Raw genomic sequence first — 25,218 nt, 5'->3', positions numbered from 1 at the left:
ACAAATCAAAAGTATGTTGTTGTTGTATGGGTGATAAGACTGCCTTATTAAAAAATTGAAACTAAACTACATATTGCATAGCCTACTGTACGTTGCTAATTTTAATTTTAAGGTGTACCCTACAAAATGCATTACAATTTTAAAGGGAAAATTTGTGCATTATATTGTAAATGTAAAGGTTAAACATGGGTTGTAGTTGAAAAAAGTCTAAATGTTTAGAATATATCCAAAGTTAGACTGATGTGTGACATATTGAAAAAACCCGCCAGTGACGTAGAATTACAGACAGCACTGGAAAACAATATTAATATGCTGTATAGTTTCTCCGTTAAGTATTTTTCTGGATACAGAAATTATTTACTGTACTTGCTCCTCTTACACTTCTTTCTCTACTCTTTAGGTAAAAGCACTGGGCTGTGATGGCAGCACATCTCTTGCCTCCTGGCTGGACGGCCTCGGCCTGCATGAATATCTGCCCAACTTTCTTTCAAGCGGCTACCGCACACTGGAGTGTGTTAAAAACCTGTGGGAGCTGGAGATCGTCAATGTAAGGAAGCCATGGCTTACATTTATCATTTACCCAATAACCATTGTTTACTCACTCATGTAGCAAAGGCTCATGGGTGGTGATGGACTCTACGTAGCCATCAACTGTCAAACCTGAGCCATACTGAACCATTTCTCACACAACGGTCTCCTTAATCACATGACCACCTTCATTTATGGATTTTGTTTGAGGTTAAGAAGCACTTTAAAATGCAAGCCTGAAATAACAGAGAAGTGCTTGATGACGGAAGCATTTGCATAGAACTATAGCAGAAACATTTTCAAAATGACTGGGTAATTAGTAGATAACTGTAAATTAAGGAGCTATGTGGTGACTGATGACAGGGAAATATGTAATTATTTTTTATGGAAATAGTGTAGCATTTTATGATAATTTGTAATTACAATGGAGAACTAATTTCTTTGGGGTTAAAATCTGTGGTGGTTATGGAGAAACGCATGTATGAATTTGGTTTAATATTGTGTGTGTGTGTGTGTTTGGGTGAAGCGTTTTCCACATGTGGCTACAAGGTTAATCTGAATTGAGATAATTAAAGGGATAAGAAAGATTTAGGTTTATTTTTTTGGACTTTTCTCAAATCTTTACTTATCACTATGAAATACAGGATAGTTTTACCTCTTCTGGCTTCTAAAAAGTATTTTAATGATCCAATTTTAGAAGGAAAAGTCACTCTGCGGTTGAATTATTCACAGATATTCAGTATAAAGCCTGCAGTGAGGGGTCACAAGTAGCCGTTGTATCTTTTTTTAGCCACAATTTAAAGTTGGGAACAACTAACCAGATCCTTTTATGGACTAACTACACATACAGTGAAATGCTAACATCTTCAAATCTACCAGTTTCCCTTAATGTCAGATACCAGTTTGTTACAGGTGTGATAACCAATCATGTAGAAGTTAGCATTTTTAAGTTTTAGGAGCAGAAGATGAGCATGTTTAAAGCGATCATATTTTTCTCATTTGTCAATGCTTATCTATGTGTGTCTGGCTGTGATAAACACAAAGACAGCTGTGGCAAAATGGCAGAAACCGGCAACAGCTGCAGTAACAGCAGCAGCAGCAGCAGCAGCAGCAGCAGCAGCAGCCTAACATACTGTATATGCAGTGTAGGAGGGACAGCGTCCAGCAGACTGCGATGCAGTACAGAAAGATGGGTGTGAGAGCAGGGCACATTACTTTCAGTGAGCAGTGTAGCAAAACTGCCTCTTGGCAGAATTCGCTTTGCCCATTACATCTCCTCCATCCTCTTCAGCATCTTACAGAAAATAGTATCAAGCATCAAGATGATCTATGAGCTGGTTTACATTCCTATATAATCCCAAGGCTCTTTATTACTATTTAAATTTACTCTTATTTCACACACACCTCATGCATACTGGTCTCTCTGGGATTCTGCACATGAGAATAATGAAAACCGCACCAGAAATCCAGACCAGTTGCCTTTTCTGTCTCTGACTCTCACTGAATAAATAATTGAAGCCTTCAGACAAAGAACCATATGAGCCTGTTATAGAATATTTTGTCCCAGCAACATAATTGCGAATGTAACATTAATCACTCGACATCCACCTTTACCGGATGAGCGTGAATGTTAATAGCCAATTATGCAAATATACAGTATTAAGATAATGAGTTTTGACTACATAAAATTAACCTATGTTTCATCCTCTGAGGATTTTAGCCACACAAGCTGAAATGGCTTTTGTAAAAGGTTTTAAGAGACAGAGATACTGTGGATAGGTGAACTTGTAGTCTTAAAATACTGTAAATTGAAAACGTATATTTAAAAAAATGTGACAATTGAAGTGTATCTATGCCATTCAGTTACCTACAAATCATTTGCTTATTTGCATATTACCTGTATTTGTCCTATAAACCACAGAGTTCCTCTCTGTTATTTAAGCACTGTGTCCAAAAATGAATTGTGAATTATGGAGTGTCCCAGGAAGGAGACAGTGCTGTACTTCAAGCTTACGGCAAAACAGATTGAGGTTGAATTATTGACGAGAGTCATTTCTGTTTGCCTGTGGATGCCTGCCAGTGAGGGGTGCATGCCACCAACTCTGTGTCAGTGTATTTTGGATATATCTCTATTAGTTTTGTCTAGATAAGTTATTTTGTGTGAGTTATTGATGTGACAATGCACTGGGACGTCTGCCTCATATTGTGCGCTGATGTTGTCCTCTTTAGGTTATTAAGATTGGTCCCCTGGGCCACAGGAAGAGGATCATTGCCTCTCTAGCAGAGAGACCCTATGAAGAGGCTCCGACTAAGTCACGTCGTCTATCCCCGATTATGGTAAGACTCATACAGTTCACATTTATTATAGGTCTTCATTACTAGCTCTCCATTACATGGCATTGATTTGATGTCTGCTCGTCCTAGAATCCACAAAAAGACAGCACGATCCAAGAGCGAGGTTTTTATCTAAAGCACTTTACGGCATCAACAGTGTGAATCAGACTGCAGCAATGTTAGTGCCACTATTTAACATACTGTCAACACTTATTTGGTTAATAGATTGGGTATGCTCAATATGCCCAAGTAGAAGAGTAATTCTGCAGATGCCCTCAATATGACCCATATTCACAGTTTCAACATGCATTTGAGAGTTATAGAAAGATATGTATATAAGGTTCATACATTAGTTTAGAAAATAGTTCATAATGCTCACTATTTCATGTTTGCATGCTGTTATTTTAATTATTGAACAACAATCAAAGCAGAGCTTAAGATAGAAGTTAAACAATGTTGCATGGAAAGCTGTGTTTCTATACCAACATCATTTTGTGAGAAAATGGATCCATTTCTTTCAGCAGCGGATGTCTAATTTTGGAATGAGATTTTTCAATATCGTTATGTTCACAACAGTTAAATACTCAGGGCTGATTTCCCAGGCAGATTAAACCGGGCTAAAAAGAATTGAGAATCTCCATGGAAGAGGCTCTTTTGTCGAGGATTAAGCTTGGATGTAGATCAGGGGAAGCCAGCCCATGTTAGACAGTGCTGTCAAAACATTCATCTGTGGTGTGCGTCTTCGTTTGTGTTTGCTTTTTGTGTGTCTGTGTGTGTGTGTTTGTGTTTGTGTGGCAGTTCCATGACCTCCTGTCCCAGACCACATCTCCCCTCAGTCAGATGGACCCCTACACCAGTCGCTCCATGGACATGCTCCTGCCTCTGACTGAGTCAGACCGGAGGCGGAGAGGAGTCGACCAAGACTGTAGTGTATCTCTGCGTTCCTATAGTGAGAGGCCGCGATCTGTAGTGAGTTCCACCTTCTGTCACTTCTCTGATCTTCCGTGAGGCCACCAAACTTATTCTCCATGAGCTTCTAGATGAAGAGTGAAGGAAGAGGATGCTGTACTGAGTTAAATGTGTCACGGTGTCATTGTATGATAATTTGGAGAGGAGAATTCTGTTAAGCCTAACATGATATGATCACAGTATCATGATATGTCAAAAGTCAAAACACCATAGAATTATTGCCCAGACCTACCTACCATTGTTTTAACTAGTCATAATAAAGGTGTTAAGGTAAGCTATCATGCTGACTCTTTATCATAAATACCATGAAAATCAATAAAAAAAATGAATAGCCAAGTTCCCCTTTTACCTAACTTTTACTGGAAGCGCTGCAATCTTTAATGAATTGAATTGTAACTCAGCTAGTGAGATCAAGAAAGATCATTTGTCGTCAGAGTAGCTCGAAATTTTAGAAATATTTTAATAACTAAAAATCCGATGCAACACCTCCAATCACTGTCATGATTCGCTGAATTTCTTTGGCTCCTCCATAAGAGAATGAACTAAGAATAACTCGCCGATCAAGTTTTACCATTTGCTAAAGGTCAAACTACGGCTCATACACAAACAATTTAAGCATGCCCGGTTGGTTGACTCACTGAGGCCAAAGAGAAAATGGTGAGGAGCGACCACAAAAAAGGCGAAATGTTGCACGACTGCAGTACTCAGGGTTCATGATATGTAAAATCAATATTTATCATTTTCCCAAATGCTTAGTGGGTTATTGTGATTGGTATATTTTACTCTGACAAGTGATTTATGGAAGAGCTGAGCACAGTGCACATTAACCTAAAGGCCCAACCCAGTGCATGAATATTTATAAGCCTAACAGCAGATCAAAAAGGACTTCTATTGAAGTGCTGACCAAGCAGACTTCCCTTGCCTTCAAACTAATGTACAGCAGTCAGATGTCTTCCACCTCATCACCTTGACCAAGACACACAGATTTATACTTGGAGTCAGTGTGGCCACGAGTCTGCTTTTCAGCTCTAGTACGATGCACAATACACAGTGTACCATCACATTTCATTTTGTATACTGACTGAGATGTGGCTCTGTGAAAAACAGGGCCCTGACACAAAGACATCAGAGGCTTTCCACTGCCTCACAGAAGAATTTGATATGTTTCATGTCACTGGTGTTAGTTGTGTATTCTCTTTTTACTGCGTTCACCAACCAGTTATTTTGCATCTCTGCAGGACAGACAGAGTGAACGACACAAAGAGTCTCGTTTAAATCTCCGGCCACCAAGCCACTCTGCTACCTACGCCACGGTGTCCGCCTGGCATCACCAGCCTGAGAAACTCATCCTGGACTCCTGCGGGTACGAGGCGACTGTAAGTCACTTTTACTATCGTCAACATGGATGCAGTTTATATACAACACTGAAAAGAATGATACACTGTAAAGAAAATATTAAGCATGCCTACTGTTTACCATGAAATAGACTGACTAGGGTCTCTATCCTGTACTGTATAGATGATTTGCAGTGTGTCAGCACCCATGTTGAAATTGACCCAACCCTGGTGTGTTTTGATTGTGTTTCCTAGTACCTAGGATCAATGATAATCAGGGATCTACGAGGGATTGAGTCCACACAAGATGCCTGCGCTAAAATTAGGGTAAGTATTACTGAAAAGCTCTAAAGGGGACATATCATGCACATTTCCAGGTCTATATTTTTTTTTATTCTGGGGTTCTACTGGAATATCTTTGCATGATTTACAGTTCAAAAAACTGGAAGCTGCCCCGCAGCAGACTTCTGCCAGCTCTGGAGGATACGTAAACAAACAATAGTAGTTGGATTTTACTTCTTTTTCCTGTTCTTCACTGGAAATATAAACTTCTCAAATACATCCATACATGCACATCGTGGAACAACGTTGGCAACAAAGGCTTCAGAATGGACGGCCATTTGTGGTCATGCGTGAGCGATCTAACATCAGTTTTATGGTGAATAAGAGGTAACTTACGAAGCAGGCTGAAGCCCTGGCTTTAGACTTGAAGGCGGCAGTTTTACAAATGTTCACCAGTTTTGGAACTTTGACCATGTTTAACACAGATATCTGAATTTATAACAATATATAAATGACAGAAAATCACAAAACGCATGTCCCCTTTAAGATAATTTTTCTTGAAAAACAACTGAAAAGGGTTTTATTGATCGTCAAAATTTATTTATTCCAGTAAATAAACATTAATAATGTTGGACATTAAACTTGTTATAGAGGAAAAACCTGTCTCACAATGACTTTTCCCAGTCTGGGTACAATCTAGGGCATTCATATTTCTGTTATGCCATTTATAATGCATGAACTATTGTGTTTTTGTCATACTAAATGCATTTGACTTTCACTCTTTTTACCCTTGTTCATTGCAGAAATCAAAGGATTCAAGAAAGGGTCCAGTTGTCATACTGTCCATTACCTACAGAGGGGTCAAGTTCATTGATGCAGCCACAAAGGTAATGGGGAAAGTATCTTGGTGTATCTCTCTCTGTTTGTCTCTTTATCGATCTGTCCAACCCAAATATTCCAGTTGATTGTCTCCGTCTCCATTAGTGGTTAGCTTCCAGTTAGCACTCACGTCCTTCCTGTCTCTCTCCTACCATTAGACCATAGTCGCAGAGCACGAGATAAGGAATATCTCATGTGCTGCCCAAGACCCAGATGACCTCTGCACTTTTGCTTACATCACCAAGGATCTGAAGAGTGGCCACCATTTCTGTCATGTCTTCAGCACTGTGGAAGTGGTGAGTACTGTCTCATTCTTAAAAATAAAAAAGTTAGTTTAAAGAGTCTTGTATTCGGTCTTTCGCTTGATTTAATAGAAATATGGTTCAGCTCTCTAGGTAACAGTACACAGTATAACTGTAATAGTATAAACAGCCATACAGTCCATTGAGGAAACCTTTAAACCTTTATAATTCTTAAAACTTGAGCTTTTTGTTAATTCACTAGAGAAAGATGTAGAGAAAACAGTGTCCTTTGTGGGATACCAAGTATCCCACAGTTAAAACTGCATGCAGCATCCAATGGACATTATTTTCCGTGATTGGCTCATTGAATGGCTTGATTGAAGCTCTCTCCCGCTATGCATGGCATTTCCATGTATAGACAGAGATTATGTTGTAATTTGTGTCTCAGTTTCTGTAAAGGTCGACAACAATCTTTTATCCCTGGCAGATGGACCACTGTGGAGTGTCAGTTAACTGCAGGGAAATAGCTCAAACTCAACTGTAATGATCAAAGTTTTCAGGCCAAAACACAGTTTTCTTTTTTTAGATTTTTTTTTTTTAGTTGGCATTTTTGCCTTTATTTGACAGTGACTAGTGAAGAAACAGGAAAAGGCAGGCAACAAGGTCAGAGAGATGGAGCGAAGGTCCATGGCTGGAATCAAACCAGGGATGTTGCAGTTATGTGGCATGCGCAGCAACCATTTGGCTACAGGGGCGCTCCCAAAACATGTTTGTTTATATTCAACACAACCGCTTTATGTGCACTATGTTCAAAATTGGCCTTTGCTTTTCAGTGAAAATGAGCATGATATTCAACCACGAGCCAGCGGATAATTACACTAAGTAATTATCCTAACAATGTGAGGAGCACTGCTTTTGTGTGCTGCACAATGTTTTTATGTGTGATTCACAACAACAAATTGTAGAAAAACAAGCCCAATGAAAAAATGGTAATTATAAAAGAATATTGTAACCATTTTAGAAGTCATGATAAAGTATGTGTACCATTGGTTTATATAGACCAAGCTACAGCACTTTGTTAAATCTTTTCACAACACAATTGTAAAACCAGTATTGGAAAAAAAATGTGTGTAGTCTACTGTATGTCTTTAATATAAATTCAGTAAAATCAAAAGACAACCGCTATGAGGAAGTTGTTTTGTGTCTTACTGTTTTAAACACACTTAACTTTTTTTTTTTTCATTCACACAGACGCAGACCTACGAGATCATCCTGACACTGGGACAGGCGTTTGAGGTGGCCTATCAGATGGCGATCCAGACTAGGGCGAGACACTATGTCCCACCTTCATCTCTGGGTTCAGAGGTCATAGAGACCAAAACCAGCCGTCCTGTATCTCAGTCATGGAGCAGCATGCGGAGATCAGCAGTGAGTACCACCCTACAAACCCTAAATCAGATGTGAATTTTTGTGTGAATGTGAGCGTGTCCATGAGCATTAAATTTGCTCTACTTGTTAAATGGAAAGAGAGCAGAAACACATCATTGTGCAATCATAATTCAGAAAAGGTACACAGACCTCATGACCGACTTTTTCCCTGCGACTGAATCCCCCATTGGGCCACCTACAAAGGAAGATTTGCTGTCTGTGTGGTAGAAAGTGATGAGTCATTACTTTGCTACCAATTTCATCACGCCCACCCCCCCCAACCCCCAACGCTGTGAGTCACTCAGATCAGCAAAGATTTTCTTTTTGTGCATATGTGAAACATGATGAATGAAGAGTTTTATTTGTTGCTTACAGGCGAACATATAATTTCCTCTGGGACTTTTCTGGGGGCTCATTTCCCCTCTGGTTGGACCCATCCACCTCTTCCTCGCTACTGATTTAGTGTGTTGCGTAAATGTTTGCGTATACGTTGAGCTACGCTTTGATGCATTGACCTCTCAGGCTGCATTGAGCACTCAGTGATCACTGTCACCTGAGAGAGCTGCACAGCTGAGAGCACGCACACTACTGGACCACATGCTTATGCAGAGACACAAATCACTTTGTTTTACTACCTGCCTGTAAAGATAATATATGGAGTAATCACAGAGCTGCATAATGAGCCTGGCTGGTGGTTTAAGTTTGAGATGAGAAGGCGGGAGACTCCTATCTGCTGCAATTTGCTTTGATGCTTTTTATTGCGATGCGAATGCAACCAAATTTAGTTGGTTTAAACAAGAACTGTGACACTTTTTGTAAGTTCCCCAACAAGCAATTGACTGTTTGCTAAGCCCTGTCCCCTTTAGTTACCTTTGCCTATCAAGCTTTCCATTAAAATAATAACGTTCGTAGATTAACCACTCAAAATTATTTGTAATTTCTGAAAAACAACAGGTCCTTGATTTCAGACAGAGGAAGACAAAAGCAGCCTCCCATTTCTAGCATGCGTTTTTTTTTCCTATTCTATCAGTGACAGATTTTATCAGTGGTAGCTAGCTAGCTAATTAACGTTAGCTCCTTGAGTTGGTTGAAAACTCAGTTTACAGCCAATGTTTACAGCTGACTCATTTTAAAATAAATATCCTGTAAAAGGGGTCTTAAATATACACTTGATGGCTGCATACATGATATTGTGCTAAAAGTCTGAGGATAAAGCTACATGTCCCAGTTAGCACCGTCACCAGCTAATGATCCATGCTAATAAAGAAACTGCATATTTCTTGTTTGGCAGTGAGGAGCTAGTTAGTCCTCTTATTATAAGTATGACATAAGATGTAGAACTGTTACCTAACATAACCCTGTTATTTACATGTTCACATTTTCACTTGTAGCATTATGAGAGAAAAGGTTGTTATAATGAGGAGTAACCAATGTGTCTGGCTGTCTCGGGTAAAGTTGGCTGGTGTTTGCTGCAGTGTAAACTTCCCCAACTCCAATACAGAGCAGGATAGAGCTGCTGACTTTAGCCTAAGATACTTCACATCGGATGTACTATTGTGCACAGGCTTTTAAAAAAGTAATCTGTAACCCCACAAAACTTTATTAGCTAATTAGCTTTGGTTACTACTGTAGGTAACAAGCCAGTTAGCTGGGCATGCCAACATTTGCAGCTAATGTTAGAGCAATTAAAGACACTATTTAATCAGTTTTGCTCTCGTATTTTGGACTTTTGAAAGACTAAAGCATACCATCCTCCAAATCCCCATCATTTCTTACTACATCCCTGTGCACACTGCTTCACCATGTGAAGAAATGCAAAGCTTGACAGGCCTGCTGTGCTTAATTTCAATTGCTAAGCTATGACTGGACAATTGCTGTATGTGGGAGTGGTTTAGCCAATGGTCAATTACAAGAACACGAGAAGTGGAAGAAATTTTGTTAATAATTTGCCTTCTTCAACTCTAAACAGGTGATAAACTGCTGCTACTGGATTTCTTCATTGTCCACTCGGTGCATTTAAATGCTCTGTCCCTCTTTTCTGTCCTTTTTTTAACATGTCTTTGTTCTTGTCTTCTTGGTCCTCCTGCCTCCCAGGGTGCCCCTCTGCTCGAATGCCGCTGCTGTCACTGTCACACGTGTACTACCCACCGTCCTTCCTTCCTCCCGTTGCACTCTGTTAGCCCTGGAGTCCAGGTCCTTCTCTTTCCTTTCCTCTATTTAACCCTTAATCATCACACATCTGCTTACACACCACACCACACCCCTCCCCTCTTACCTTTTCTTGTTGTTGGGGTGCCACAGTGCACTTTTTCTCTTTGTTTCGTGCTCCTAATATTTCAACCATAAACGTTCTCCTCATCCCTTTACTTTCCCATCTCTCATCTTCATCTTACATTTTAGGATCTAAGATGCAATTAGTTCAAGTTCTGTTGTTAAACACATTCAGGGAAGAGAGAGTTTCTTGATGTGATTTAGCTTCTCTATATGGGGACTGTTGGCTTAATTGTGCCAGTAAGGGTTTATTCTATAGCGCTCATAAACAAGATGGTTGGAGTGGTCTCTGTTGGATGGTTTTAACCTTTCTTAATTGTTTATATCTATCTTTTTAAGACAAGTTGAACTGAAGATGTCATCCATAAGCAGGGAATTTAAATTGTTTCTAATGCCTACCTCCATTTCAAATTGTAGCTTTAAGTAAATTAATCAGCAACTGTATGTCTTGACTGCTTATGTTATGACAAAAGCCACTGGTGTAGAGCAACATGTTGCTTTTTTGAACTACTAATCAGTATATTTTTTAACTCCCAGAGGGTTGTAGCTTTGGTTTATTGCTGCGGCTTACAGAGCGTCAGGCTGAGTGTATTTTCTGTCAGACATCATCCATGTTGTGGATTGAGCCCTGAGTGTCTGTGATTATAACATGATCACTGGACTGTACCTCTAATCCACATGCACATGTGTGAGCTGAGGACTTGTCAGTGTGGCGCAGTGGCCTTCACTGCCACCCGTCTCACGTCCTCCTCTCGTCCCTCCTCCCTCCCTCCCCCCGGCAGATCGACCCCCTGGAGATGGACGCAGACATGCAGTCCCTGGGCAGCACCACCTGGCTCTTGGATCAGCGGGACTCCAACAGGCGCCCCGTCAGCACCAAGTACGAGACCACCATATTCTGAGGCCGGATCCCCACAGCTGCCCCTCTGCACCCCCTCGTACTTCCCTCTCCCCATTGCATCCGGTTCTCCATTCTCTCTCTCACACACACACACACACACACACATATATAAACATGCGAGCCCCGTGCCTTCTCACTGTGATGGTATAGCATCCCTCAGGGCTGCCTACTTCCTGCACCCCTCCTTTGCCCTGCCCAGTGACCCACACCAACCTCCCACCCGCCATGACAAACACTCCTGCGGCTCTCCCGTGCCTCCCCAACAACCCCTGGCAGCCTCCCTCGCCTGTTGCTGCTGCAGCCAATGACGGAGCCCTGGAACGGATGATCCTGGACACACATTTTACAGTGGCCCTGCTCTCTCAACCAAACTGCCTCTTCCTCCTCATCCTCCTCTTCCTGACAACTTGCATCTGCCTCCAACCCCCTGATAACTCCCAGAGGTTGCATCTTTATTATTCTTCCTCTTTCAGGCCATTTAAAAAAAAAAAAAAGAAATTGATTCTTCACAGGCAAAACAAGCATGTTCAGTTTTCATTTTGTTCTGTTTAAAGACATCCAAGTTTAAAGTTGATACTGAATTACTGGGGCCAGTGTTTTACACTGTCAACAAGCCCTTTTGATATAAAACAGATTCTAAATCTGTTAAATGAAAGTATAATATTTAGCATTTAAGTTATTTTTTTGTTTTACCATGATTTAAAACATTTTTATTTTACTGAATGATTTGATTGTTTGGTTGTTTTGCCTCAAGACAGTTATTATTTTTTTTCTTTCTCCATCTGTAGCCTGTCCTGTCTTACCAGGCATCTTCCACTGTGAGGCACTATGAGGAGGCTGCTTTTGCTAGCATGGGATGCAAGACGGACAATTAATCAATGAAAGACAAAACAGCAACATGCAGCAAACAATCTTTTTTTCTACGCATTTGTACAATACTCATATCCATCCAACACCACGATGGATTGGTCATGAATCTGTCGCTGATGTCTGAACTCAAACGGACCAAGAACTGAAACCCTCGTCCCCCCCCCCGTCCCCCCCACCCCCCGGATACACACAGACAAACACATGCACACACACACACGCACACACAGGGGGACACAACTTTTCCTACACTTTACCGAGGACAACAGCCTTACTCCATTTCGGTTATCTATAATCAACGAAGCCCCTTACCCCTCCCCCCCTCCCGCCCTGACCTCCCTGAACACCACCCGACAACTGCACGCCCCCCCCCCCCCTTTTGCTTCTAAAAAGACCAAAAGACAACACTTCTGATTTCCTGGTGTATTGAATTGAGACTGAGAAACGTAGGCTGGGATGACGTGTTCTTATGATGGTACAGTTTTGTCCAGATGAGAGTCTTTGCTCTGGCCTTGTACTGCCCTGTGCCTCTCAGCATTCATGGTAGCACCGAGAGACTGCAAATCACAGCATCTTCTTCTTGTCAATTAAAAAAAAACAACAAAAAACAAACACTGTGTTTAAAAGATGGCACTATCCCTTTGAATACCTTTTTCTTTTTCTTACGGTGCAAAATAGGACATTTGTGATACTTTTTGATAGACTGGGGCTGACTGAAATATTTTGGGACAAAATGATTAAGAAGGGATCATGAAGGATCTCGACATTGATACAACCAGAAGCAAAAAAAAAAGGAAAAAAAAAAAAAAAAAGAGAGAATGCCACTAAATCGAGTGTACTGACATTGGTTCCACATTTCACAATTTTTGGTAATCTAAACAAAACATCCTCAACACGATTTCATTCGACTCTAGTATATTAATGAGCCCCTAAGCACAATTTGGCGCACATTTCCCAACATAGCATCCTATTATCATGATTACATGGGTTGGTATCCGTGCTGTTTCACACCAATTTAGAATTAGGTGCAGTACACGCAAAGTATGTCACTAGAGAAGAAATGGCAGCGGGAAGATTTAATTCCACCACATTAAAAGAGCCAAATCTAAATGTTGTTCTGGTGTCGTGTTGATGCTAATGGATTTGCTATGCTGAGAACGTGACACCATTTTTTTTTTTTTTTTTTTTTTTAATTTATTTATTTTTAAAGAATTTTTCTTCCTGCACTGTGACTCAAAAATTGCTCGTTGTGGAGTCGACACATATCTGTGGGTTCTCCCCTGTGTGCACTACCTGCTGTGCGTGCTGTATGCCTTGTTTCTCTGTCTGTCCTCATGGGAGTTTGGACTGTTACATCACTGGCCACTGTCCTTGTTTCTGTGTGCTGCAGGAGAAGTGTGGTATTGAGCTCCTCTCCAGAAAAGACGGTTTGTCTGGAGACTGTCTGTTAAGATGTAACCGGTCTGTGTGCGGTACCGTGGCTGTGTCATTGCCACTCTGTTCTGACTGTTAACTGTTAGCTTCCACTGACTGATGCATGTTGGCAGTGTTTTTGTGTTTTGTACCCTTTGATGCACTTGGCCTGAGCAGTCTTTGTATGTACTGTAGCAGTGTCTCGTCTCTTCTCACTCATCTGCCATTTGCTTTTTATGTTCCCTCTCTTTGTTACACCACCAATACAGCGATTCATCTTCATCCCTCCACGTTTCCATTGTCGTCATTCCTCCCAACATTTTGTCACGTATGTATCTTCCATTTTGTGTGTCACCAAGACAACCTGCTCTAGTATGGATGCATAATATAAAAGCATTACATTTTAATGAGCAGCAGCTATTTAAAGCAAGTTTTGGTGGCATGATATGGCTGTGCATGTACCGGTCTTTTAACATTGGTGTTTTCCTTGTGTAGCTCACCCCAGCGTTCAAGTTTCCGGATACCAAGCTGTGAGTTGAAGGGGAGCAGCCGATGTGAGCGTGTGTGCGTGTGTTGAGTTAGTGGGCAGATCAGTGGAAAAGAGATAGAGAGAGAAAATGAGAGGTAAGCCTTTTCGCAAACGTGCAGGGCCAACCAGCGCTGACATTTAGATCTCACTCTGTATATCCCCTGCTCCTCCACTGCCCCTGATATGAATCCCAACACACGGACGAAAGGTAACCTGTTGTCCCACATCACTGGCTAAACAGGACCTGTTTATCACTCCTGTCTTGAGAAAGGTCAGTCAGAAAGGTCAAGTCTATTTCCTGGCCTCCATGTGACTTTCTGATCTTGTCATGTAGGTACTGTAATGTTTAGAGCACTGTAGACCATTAATGATATAGACCATTAATGAGCATTTCTATTGATTCAGGTCTATTGGAGATAGTAACTGTGGGAGTTATTAAGGGTAAACAGAAATGTAACAAAATGTAGAGAAAAAAAAAAAAAAAAAACTGTACCAGCATACAATGCTTTGCCCATGTTTGTGGACAGAGTATGGTTTGTCAATGAAAATGTGATACTGTTTCAAATTTCAAAGCAATATTATATTAATGAAATTAAATAATACAATGACAAAAGAATCCCTCTCAAGTCTGTTGTCAGTATTGATTTTTTTTATGGTTGAGTAATAAAAGACAAAAAGAAACATTAAATCAACTGTTTAAAAATTTAAAGTGACAATTATAACAACATGGTAATTACTGTACAATTATACTATCAGTGTTTCCCCTGCGGTAGACTAGTGGGCGTCGAATCTACTGATCTCATCCAAACGACTAAAACCAGTTTGTGCCTCTGATGTTATAATTACATTCAAGTCACACAGCTAAACATCTGTGTTTTTTTTAAGGTTAATACCTCACAATCTTTCATAAAACCAAGAAGGTCATTTAACAATAGCTGAAGGTATTTTCAGCATATTTCCATCTCGATAAAAACATCTTAGTTTGTTACTTGATTTTTTTTTAAAAAAATGGATTTCCAACCTGTTTCCCAAGTTGCAACTACATTTCCTTGATTTGTGTGACTTGAACCAAATTCTTGTTATTAGTTATATTTGTTAATATTGGTGTAAATATATATTTTATTATATTTTCATACAGAATAACACATTTGTATTTTTCTTGTGCCCATACCAAACAAGTAAAGAGATATGGAGAGATATCGAGTTGCAACTTAGAAAACCGGTAAAAAAATCTTTTTTTATTTTTTCTGATGCATATTTGGTAAGTTTTATCAAAAAAAACCTTCTGGGTTTTGCAAAAATTGCCAGACATTTATCTTTCAGATGAAGTTCAGCTGTGTCACTCTAATGTAATGATATGAAAGGCATAAATGACATGAAAGGCAAAAACTGGAACCATTAAATGACCACTAATCGCTGCAAGAGTTGTATCAAAATTAGTTGAAGTTAAAGGACGTAATCATTTATACTTCTAATCACAGCTCACCATTCTGCAAATCTTTTGAAAGTTTTATGTATTTTAACATTTATCAGAATTTCAGGTATCTATTGTTGTGTATTTATTTGTGCACAATATGAAAATATGTTAGCTGACTCTCTGAACTTTCTCGAGTTGTGTAATCCATCACAGCAAAAGTCGAGTCTGCATTATTTTTTTGTCAAAGTTACATTATTTTTGTGAAGTGATGCAGTGCAGACTGTTCCAAAAAATGATAAAAAAAAGTGTTAAACTGCGTTACCTCACAAAGATAATGTAACACTTACAAAAATTTATATATAGTAGTATAGACTTGACACTGTAATGGATTACACAATGTAAAGAAATGACATAAATAAGAGAGTCTGATAAATAATTTCCATAGTGTACAGAATAAGAAAGGAAACTGTAGGGAAAATGCATATAATCATCAGAAATCTTCTGCTGTGCTCGCATCACAGGCTCCATTAACAGTTGTTTGCCGTTGGCTACAGCGCTTGAATCGCAGCTGTGTAGTAATTTTTCATACACTGGAAACTGTTTCTGGATTCAAGATTCTCTTTAAGTTTCAATAATATAGCTTGTAATGCAAAACAAATGAGTTATCTGAACCATTACTCCTATAAAAAAAAAAAAAATACAGTTTTTATAAGAGTAATCTGAATCACTCAGTTTAAGCTTTTAGTTTAACCTTGAAACTTGCTTTTGTGTTTAGCTTAGTTATAAATCTATTCAGTAAAGATTTTCACCAAATGCTGCTTTAAATTCAACAAGGTGAACAACGATTTGTTACAGAAATTCTGTATTTTCATTTGTTTTGTTTGAATGCCCATTTTTAATTAATCAATTGGGTATGTATCTTATTTACAAAATAAGCCCCGCAACCACTAAAACCACTACAACCGCTGTAGGGGAAACACTGAGTATAATTTTGGATTGTGATTAAAGGTGCAAGGAAAAAATAATATTTTTTAAAAGTTTAAAAAAAGTGCACACTATCTTTGGTAAATTATACATAATCTTTGAAAGAGTTTCATATACACATCTGTCAACATAAACATAAACCAGCCACATATTAAAACTTCAGTGTTATTTACAGACTGTTAGCATATTTTCTTTGGTACTTTGTGTTTTTCCTGAGGGTGTTTTGTCTTGAGAGTGAAAACCAACTGAGGCTTTTTTCCAAGCATCTGATAATTTCACAAACATTTCTGAGTCACAATCAGTCTCTTGCAATGACTAAAATATGACTCATACAGAATTTCCTCATCAACACGCTACACAAACTATTAGTTACTCTTATCAAGGTGAAAGCTATTACTCATTTCTGTCACACAATCCATCAGGTTTTCTTAATGTTTTCTGCACTCAAATGTGTGGTTAAGAATAATAATTCTGTTCCTGCCTCATGCTTTGATTCAGACTTTTCTTTTTAAACATCTAACAAAATATAATCATAGAAAACAAAATTCCTTTTTTCCAGAGAATATAAATGTCTCTTCAAAAAAACAACAGGACCAACAGAAAGATGCTCTTACGTCAGTCCCTAATTTAGCTTCCTTTTTAAGGCAAATAGTTTTATATTTTGGGTCTGACATCTCACTACCGAGCTCTCCTTGAACATTCTCACTATTTACACTCTAAAGCTATATATCCACAACGCGAGACGGCGGCTCATGTTAAGGTCATTAATGGTCGTATGGGTCGCCCTCAGCTTAGCGCGAGTCCTCCCCGGTCTCCGCCTCTCCTGGTGGGAAGAGCAGTTTCCTGAGGATGGGTGCGTAGAAGGGGCCAAAGACCGTTCGATTGAAGTGGGCGATTCGCCCAAAGGCCGTCCCCAGCTCAGCTAGCTCAGCACTCACTAGCCTGAGGGCAGCGGGCAGCTCTGGACTCCTTTTAGCGGGGCCGCCCTCCAGCGTGGCCTGGAGGAAGCCCTGTACCCTTTCTCCTATGTTTGATCGAGTGAGGGGGTGGAGGAAGACAGAGAGAGAGGAGAGCAGTCAGCTTTGCAGCAGGACACATTCAAGTTTAAAAACATCCATGTGGACAAAAATAACCTGAACTAAATGACATTAAAAGGAATGTTCCTCCTGTTGAGTAAAAAATGTTTCATCTCCAAACTGTCAACTAAAAATACAATCCTGTTTTAATCAAAATGTATTTCTAATAAGACTTGAAAGGTTTGTTTTTATCAGCCTGAAAGGTCAGAATTGTCTAAACCAATCCTTAAATGAAGTGAAAACTGTTACCATAACAACAGTTTCCTACAATAAATACATGGAAACTTAAATCTCATATGTAGTACTTTCCCTGTCGGTGCTGGAGCTAAAACAATTGGTCGTTAAGATGATTTATCTGCAACCGTTTGGGGAATAATTTAATCATTTGATTCACTTTCACTTCTCAGATGTGCAGCTTTTCTCTCTGATATGATAGTAAACCAAATAAGACACCGCCTCGGGCTCTAGGAAACTGTAATAGGTATTTTTCAGTCATTTCTGACATTTTATAAACAAATGATTCATTGGTTAATCAAGGAAATAATCAGCGGAAGAATCTATAATGAAAAGGATTAGTTGCAGCTCTATTATATGTTTTTTTTTCCTGTGGAGTGAAAATGGTACTAAAATATACAACTCTGTCTTAAACTAATATTTTCAATAAGCTTTGAACAGATTTATCAGCCTTAAAATGTCAGAATTTTCTAAACCACACCTTAAATGAAGTGAAAACATGACAACCAACAACATGAGGTTATTGGTTATTCCAGGAAATTAATCTGCAGCTATTTTGATAATCGACTAATCATTTTAGTAATTTCTCAAGCAAAAAATGTCAAACATTCTCTGGTTCCAGCTTCTAAAATGTCAAGATGTCTTATATGACAGCAAACTAAAGATTTTGAGGTTAACATGGTCTCTGGGGGAACTGTGGTGGGCATTTCTAATTATTTTCAGGCATTCTACAGAAAAAACAATTAATCAATTAATCAAGAAAATATTGAATTGACAATTAATATAATTGTAAGTTGCAGCCCCGTTGTGCTTCAGTTAATTCATGGCTGACCTATGAGTGTGCGAACAGGGTTGTTGTGCTTCCACAGGTCAGATATTTGTCCTCTCAGCAGATCTTGGCTCTCCTGAGGCATCGCTGCTCCTCCCTGGCCGTTCACAGCTTCGGTCACTTGCTGCAGTACTGTCTCCCCGAGACCCAGCAGCGCCCCCTTCAGGTCGGCTTCCCTGTAGCACCAGACAGCAGCATGAGGCAAATTACCTGCAGGCTTCATTAGATGTGTAATAGGTCACAGGCTTATGAATCTGTCCATTTATAAGGAGCAAAGGGTCTTGGGACTCCCCGGTAAATAGGGGTCTTTAATAACATCTAGTTCTTTCAAAAGGCGTTTAGATTAAATAAAATTACGTTTTAATAAAGTGATTAAGAGAAAAACAGCCTGTGCCGCATTTTATTGCAGCTCGGACCACAGTGTGAACAGGCTGTGAACATCACAAGCTGCTGTTTCACATTTATCCACTTATCATGACGATGCTTCTCTTGAACAGAAAGAATGAGGTTAGCTGGATCCGTTCTGACAAGCTAGTTGCTGCCTGTCACCCCCATTGGTTTCCTCCTCATACAATACCTGTTCCCCATGACAGCCAGTACATGCATCACCACATCCTCCTCTTACCTGGTGTGACTGCCCTCCAGCAGGGCAGTGACGGACTGCCTGAGTTTACCTACAAACCCCTGCAGGGAGAAAACGGCGCCCCCACACTGAGCTTTGGTCAGGAGCAGCACCGACGCCTCCAGGACCAACATCTCGAGCCGCCGACCCAGAGCGTCCAAGCGGGCGCGGTCCATCAGCACGGTCTGTATGTGGAGGTCAGGTCAGGGTCACATGTCATATGGTTACCCACATCTTTTTTAAAATATCTAAATAAAATCAATATGTAGATGACAACGTTCTGGTTGTGGATACAAACCGCTGCGGTGGATGTTCTGTAACGCTACATGAGCTCTAACGTGTTGTCACACGCTTTAACAGGCAGCAGTGTGAGGAGGAGTGTGTAGGGAGACTGAATATTCCCTCATAATCAATAAAATATGGCTCAAATGAAAGGCATAGTGTGATGTAATTTTGCAGGCTGCAGCTGACCTCGGGATATTTCTGGTCTTGCGGGTCCCAGTGTAGCAGACGCATGTAGGCCCGGTTGAGGACGGCGGTGGCGCTGACAGGACCTCTGCTGTCAGGACCGAGAGACTCAGAGCGAGCGCTGATGGCCGACGCCTCCTCTGACTCTGCCGCCTGGAGCCAAGCTGTGGTGTTGTCCAGAGAGGCTGAAGAAAAAGAGCCAATAACATAACATTTTTAATGTACATTAAAAAACAACAATCAACAAGATTAAGATAAACTGCAATGTAACTGAATTATGAGAGAGTTCAAGAGATATTTTGATAAAAAATAAAGAGATAGATACTGAATATACATGTTATCTTTTGAAAAAAAAAACTGACACTGCTATCAAACTTAAATACTGCTGGTATTATGGGAAAATATAGAATACTGTTCTACTTAGAGCTGAAACAATCAGTCAATTAAGCGATTAGTTGATTGACAGAAAAGTAATTGGACAACTATTTTGATAACTGATTAATCATTTAAGTCATTTTTAAACATAAATGCCTAAAATTATTTGGTTTAAGCTTCTCAAATGTGAATATTGGCTGTTTTTTATAGTCTTTATATTATTATTTTTTTTTTAATTTGAAGATTTCACTTCAGGCTCTAGAAACTTGAGACGGACATTTTTTTTTACTTTTTTCTGACATTTTACAGACCAAAAGATTAATGCATTAAACTTAATTAAGTCATTAACAAAATATATATTTTGAGGGCAGAATCATTATTTTGTAAAATATGATTAAAGGATGATTAGTACCCCAGCTAACATGACAGGAAGGGCTCTATCATTTTGCCAGATGTGTTTAGATGGAATATCTGAGCCGAACAACCAGAGTTCACTGATCGGCCATCCAGCTCCTCAACCAATCACTATTCAAAAAAATGACAGGACGGTGCTTTAGGAAGAGGAGGGTCAAAAATGTTTAATTGAAAAACTGGAATATCCAATGACCATAAATCCTACAAGTCACCTTTATCATTCATCTCTCCTGTTGTAACAGTCGAGTTACGTATTGAAAACACTGCAATGAAATCCTTCCTCACCTGGCTGCTTGTCCAGAATCTGCTGGAATTTGGCCCTTTCATACTGCACAGCCTGCTGCAAGAGGTGAGGCCTCAAACTCTGGATGGTGAAGTTGACCATGTCGGTCTTCATGAGCCCCAAGACGCGAAAGATCTCCCTGAGAAAAGAGCAAGGAGTGGATTACTTTTGGGTTAGAGAGCTTTTGGAATGCTTTAGCAAAAAAATACTACTACTGCAAGTAAACTTTATTTATATAGGACATTTCAGAGCACAAGAAGTGCTTGACAGGAGGAAGAAAAGGACACAGGGAGAGAGGATATAAAAAAGTACATCAACCACAGATTAAAGTGTATCAAACAAAAAAGCCAAAAGAAAATTAATTTTAAGATGCTTTTGTAAGATTTGCTCTTATTTAGCTTCTCTGGGTTTTTGTGGATGTTCCAGAGTCGAGGAGCAACAATAGCAAAAGCACCTTTTGTCACCTTTGGTTTTGAATGGAAGTAACTGGAAGTATAAATGTAAAAGTGGACATATCTGAAGACAAGCTGGCATACTAAATGTCAATAATGTCTTCTGCTCTTGGTACATTGACTAAAAATATATTTAACCTGTGGTAGATTTAGAAATAAATACATTAAAACTGCACAATGAAAACTGTTCTAAAAGGCACTGAGATGTGATGTGAATGAAAGTCAAAAAAGCAAATGTGTATATATATATTAGATTTGTTATAATAGAAATGATATTATGTATGGGGATACAGTTGGATGGAGAGTGTGGACTTGTCTTAACTGCAGCAAACAGTGATGAATACATGAGTTTATCCACATCAGGCACAAGCCTCACCTCAGGAGCTCCACAGGGTCCCTGAGGTCCCTCAGAGCTCTGACCTCTGGGTCACGCACAGGTGCACATAAAGACGCCATGGTGTTGATGACGTATCCTGCCAGTCTGTGGAGGTCCAGAGCTCCGTGATCGACCTCCTGCTGGATCAGATCCATGTCCAGCACCTCGTCCAGCTGAGATCTCAGCCTGACGTGACCGGGAAGCAGCAGGGACTGAAGCATCTGATGGAAAATATCTTTATTTATTATTAAATATCTTTACACGTACAATTTTGCTTCATGTAGTTTAGAGTTGGTGTCGTTTTTGATAACTACAAGGTTCCTCTACATAAGCAGATACAGAAGCTGACATGTTGTTATCAGGACCTGCACAAAAAAAGGATTTATGACATCAATGTCTTTGCAGCTTCCTCCCTATTTCTCATTTAATCACTGAATTCAAATTGTGATTAAATGAGAAGTTGGTTCATTGACTATGTGACTGACAATTTTGATAACCAGACATCTTTTCAGTCATTTAATATCAATGCTCGTTCCAGCTTCTCAAATGAGAAGATTTTCTGCTTTTTATATCATTTGTATTTTGGGATTTATTTGAAGATGTCATCTGGAATTCTTCAACTAGTTTTTACACACCAGACAATTAATCAGTTAATTAAAAATACTGTCAGTGGCAGAGCTTTACCCATTAATTCGCAAAATGATATTATCAATCGATTTTAGCTCATATCAGATATTTTGGTGTTGGTGTACATGTTGGCCAATAAGTAACAAGAAAGTGCAGAACAGTAATACCAAAGGTATGTTGGAGGTAATTTAGAAATATGTTGCGATTACATACTTTGTCCACCAGGGAACACTGACAAAGCTACCGTATTTTTGAACTGTAAAACGTCCCGCGCAGTTCATATCTTGTCCACAACTCCTTAAAACCCAAATTTGAAGGAAATACTCTCATCAAAAGTACTCTGTGTGTGTGTCGGGTAATTTTGTAGCTGGAGCTAGCAGCTGGTTAGCTTAGCTTAGCATAAATACTGACAACAGTAAAACAGCTAGCCTGGCTCTGTCCATAAGTAAGGTATAAGGTATCAGTTACTGTGCCAAGAAACAGTCCAGCATGTAACCTCCTGTAAAACCACAACATGTTTTTATGGTTTTTGTCATATTCAAGATTATTTATTGTAACATCTCATTACACAAGTATAAGAGAGTAAAAATCTTAGGTTAGCTAAGCTAAATTAACTGTTAGTTCCAGTTTAATATTAACTGTACAAACAGTAGAGTGGTATCCATCTTCTTATACAACTCATAAGCCTCTAATATTGGCTAGTGTGTCTTTATCTGACTTTTTGAACTCTCAAATATCAGCACCGGCCTCAAAAATCATTAATTAGTGACGTAAATATTCAATAGTTCTATGTATTAATATCACCAACTTAAATGTTTATTTATTATTTTTCATCACGAGTAGCAGATATTTCTAATGAAGTCTGACATCACACACTTTTCCCGCTGTGTAAGGTCGGCGTTGTTTTTGTGTTCATCTGACATTTGTCGACAATGTACACACTTTGGTTTTGATGCTCAAAGCATGTAAGAATGACAGAGGTCAGAGGTCACAGTGTACCCTCTCCCTCTGCTACTACTGCCTCTGATCTACCAGACACACCAGATACCAGACACACTTACAGTCTTGACCTCCTGCAGCAGAATGACCGCATGGTTGTAGTTTGGAGGGTCGCTGTTCAGCTGCTCATGAAGACTGTCCCAAAACGCCCGGTGAACAATCTCCGTCACTCTGCCCTCCAGGCTGCAAAAGGAAAAACGATTGAAAAAAAAGGCAGCTCAATGGATAAAGAAACTCTCAATTAATTTAGGAAATTAGAATAATCAAGGTCACTTTAGCTGTGGTGGAGTGTTATTTATTTATTTATTTCTTGCCTGTCTGTGGGAGGACTCTTGGGTTTGAAGCTGAAGTCTCCGTTCACCACTATCTCATGTGCGAGGCTCAGGTTGGAAACACAGTTTTCCAGCTCCATCAGACTGGAAAGTGAGGCAGTGGGTGGGCTCCCTGACACCACAGACAGGACACACACGCCCACTGAATCATTAAAACTGCCATGCTGCTTATAATTCAATTACTTTCGGTCCCTAAACCTGCCTGAAAACAGTAACTACCACAATAAAGCTCCATACCTGTAGGGGACTCAAGTTTTTCCAGACAGGGAAGGTCAGTGTGGGAATCATCAGGGGCCTCGTCTCTTTGATTTGGCATTTCAGCAACAGCCTAGAGGTTTAAATTAATCAATAAACTCATTGGTCAGTTTGCTTGTTACAACAATGTGTCCAATAAAAATATTAAGAGCTGCAACGATCAGTTGATTAATCGATTGGCCAGTCCACAGAAAATGAATTGGCAACTAAATTTTCTTAAGCGACTAATCGTTTTAATTTTTAAAAAGCCAAACAATGGATAGTCCCAGCTTTCTAAATGTTATAGGGCTGCAACTAATGATTATTTTCATTATTGATTAGTCTGTCAATCATTTTCCTGATTAATTGATTAGTTGTTTGGTCCATATAATGTCAGAAAATGGTGTAAAATGTTGATCACTGTTTCCCAAAGCAGTCGTGACGTCTTCAGATGTCTTGATATTCAGTTTACTGTAATAGCGGACAGAAAATATTCACATTTAAGAAGCTGGAACAAGAGAATTTACTTACTTTTTTTCTTAAAACGATTAATTGATTATAAAAGTTGGTGATTAATCTAGTAATTGGCAACTGATTGACTAATCGTTGTAGCTCTAAAACTTTAACATTTGCTTCTTTTCTTTGACACATATTAATATTTGGAATATTTTTGGGTTTGGGACTGTTAGTCAGATAAAATAAGAAATCTGAATACATCTGCTTGAGCTGTGGGGAATTATAACAGCCACTTCCCTTTTTTTATGTAGACAAAACCATTAATCGAGAATATAATCAGCTGCAATTTAATATCTAATGCAAATAATCATTAGTTGCAGCCCCAAAAATGTTATAATTATAATCTAATGTACTGTCATGGCACTTAAAAGCAGCCTACAATGTGATTTTACAGAGGAAAAAAAACCCCAAAATTTTAAATACAATTGGCTAAAACATTCAAAACAAAAACTCAAACGTCACCATATGTTAAAAACAAAACAGCAGGTAAGAAGAAGAGTCAAATTGTCCTGTAGTATGACGCTTTTTAGACAGTCACTTACCTGGTGTTGGTGTGGAGGTGAATTTAAAAACACGTAACGTCACACTCACTTCACAACAATGTATCGATTACTGTAACTGCCGTTAAAAACCACGTAAAGACACAGGAGCAGCGTTCAAGTTTAAAACCGGACCAAACCATTTTAATCGAGGTACGGGGGGGAGCTTAAAAATTTCACGCTTTAGTAACGTTTTAACTTATGATCTAAACTTGTATTTGGGACACTTTTGTGATACAACGTGTGAGTATAAACGCATTAAACGCCACATTTTGATTCATTCCTGCATTAAAAACAGGAAATGACGAAGGCTTCATGTGGTTTGGTCCGTTTCTTAAATCAAAACAGTGGGCGTGCCGGTGCTGCATGTTTCTGCTTCTCTCCGCCTGCTCCAACAGCTACAAACACTGCAGCGTGTCACTGCGTTTAAAAAGACAACTCACCCTACCGGTTTCTTGTTTAGT

The 25,218-nt window shown here is 39.4% G+C and overlaps 2 protein-coding genes across 9 annotated transcripts in view; one reads left to right on the top strand and one right to left on the bottom strand.

Annotated features, from left to right (window-relative positions):
* Positions 1 to 14,975, top strand: part of anks1ab (ankyrin repeat and sterile alpha motif domain containing 1Ab) — a 44,455-nt gene extending 29,480 nt beyond the window's left edge. For 3 of the 8 annotated variants that reach the window (XM_067586581.1, XM_067586588.1, XM_067586587.1), the window contains 10 exons: positions 401 to 547; positions 2,758 to 2,865; positions 3,661 to 3,831; positions 5,070 to 5,207; positions 5,421 to 5,492; positions 6,251 to 6,334; positions 6,485 to 6,622; positions 7,820 to 7,996; positions 13,718 to 13,776; positions 13,944 to 14,975. In XM_067586581.1, coding sequence (XP_067442682.1) covers positions 401 to 547; positions 2,758 to 2,865; positions 3,661 to 3,831; positions 5,070 to 5,207; positions 5,421 to 5,492; positions 6,251 to 6,334; positions 6,485 to 6,622; positions 7,820 to 7,996; positions 13,718 to 13,776; positions 13,944 to 14,025 — 1,176 coding nt within the window. In that variant the 3' untranslated portion in view covers positions 14,026 to 14,975. Of the gene's footprint in view, positions 1 to 400; positions 548 to 2,757; positions 2,866 to 3,660; positions 3,832 to 5,069; positions 5,208 to 5,420; positions 5,493 to 6,250; positions 6,335 to 6,484; positions 6,623 to 7,819; positions 7,997 to 10,090; positions 10,190 to 11,049 lie in introns of all 8 variants that reach the window. The other 5 variants (XR_010928124.1, XM_067586582.1, XM_067586584.1 and 2 more) reach the window with 5 other exon arrangements.
* LOC137181150 (T-complex protein 11-like protein 1) lies at positions 14,605 to 25,102 on the bottom strand. The gene is made up of 10 exons (XM_067586589.1): positions 24,758 to 25,102; positions 23,703 to 23,793; positions 23,448 to 23,577; positions 23,196 to 23,316; positions 21,508 to 21,728; positions 20,682 to 20,818; positions 19,611 to 19,792; positions 19,143 to 19,324; positions 18,521 to 18,693; positions 14,605 to 17,402 (listed from the first exon to the last, which is right to left on the bottom strand). The coding sequence occupies exons 2-10, from the start codon at positions 23,779 to 23,781 to the stop codon at positions 17,170 to 17,172; spliced, it is 1,458 nt and encodes a 485-aa protein (XP_067442690.1). The 5' UTR covers positions 23,782 to 23,793; positions 24,758 to 25,102; the 3' UTR covers positions 14,605 to 17,169.
* Positions 25,103 to 25,218: the final 116 nt, after the last annotated feature.

Source organism: Thunnus thynnus, chromosome 4 (assembly GCF_963924715.1).
Source record: "Thunnus thynnus chromosome 4, fThuThy2.1, whole genome shotgun sequence".
NCBI lineage: Eukaryota > Metazoa > Chordata > Actinopteri > Scombriformes > Scombridae > Thunnus > Thunnus thynnus.
Note: the sequence above shows the minus strand (reverse complement) of the source record. Positions and strands in the feature narration are given on the sequence as shown.

Bases quoted from the DNA above. Each gene is read 5' to 3' on its own strand.
- LOC137181150 (XM_067586589.1), bottom strand. From the start codon at position 23,781: ATGCCAAATCAAAGAGACGAGGCCCCTGATGATTCCCACACTGACCTT. The intron at 21,729-23,195 runs GTAAGTGTGTCT...ATTTTCCATCAG, and splicing joins TGCTGCAGGAGGTCAAGACT to ATGCTTCAGTCCCTGCTGCT. The intron at 18,694-19,142 runs GTAAGAGGAGGA...CTGGTGCTACAG, and splicing joins CTGGAGGGCAGTCACACCAG to GGAAGCCGACCTGAAGGGGG.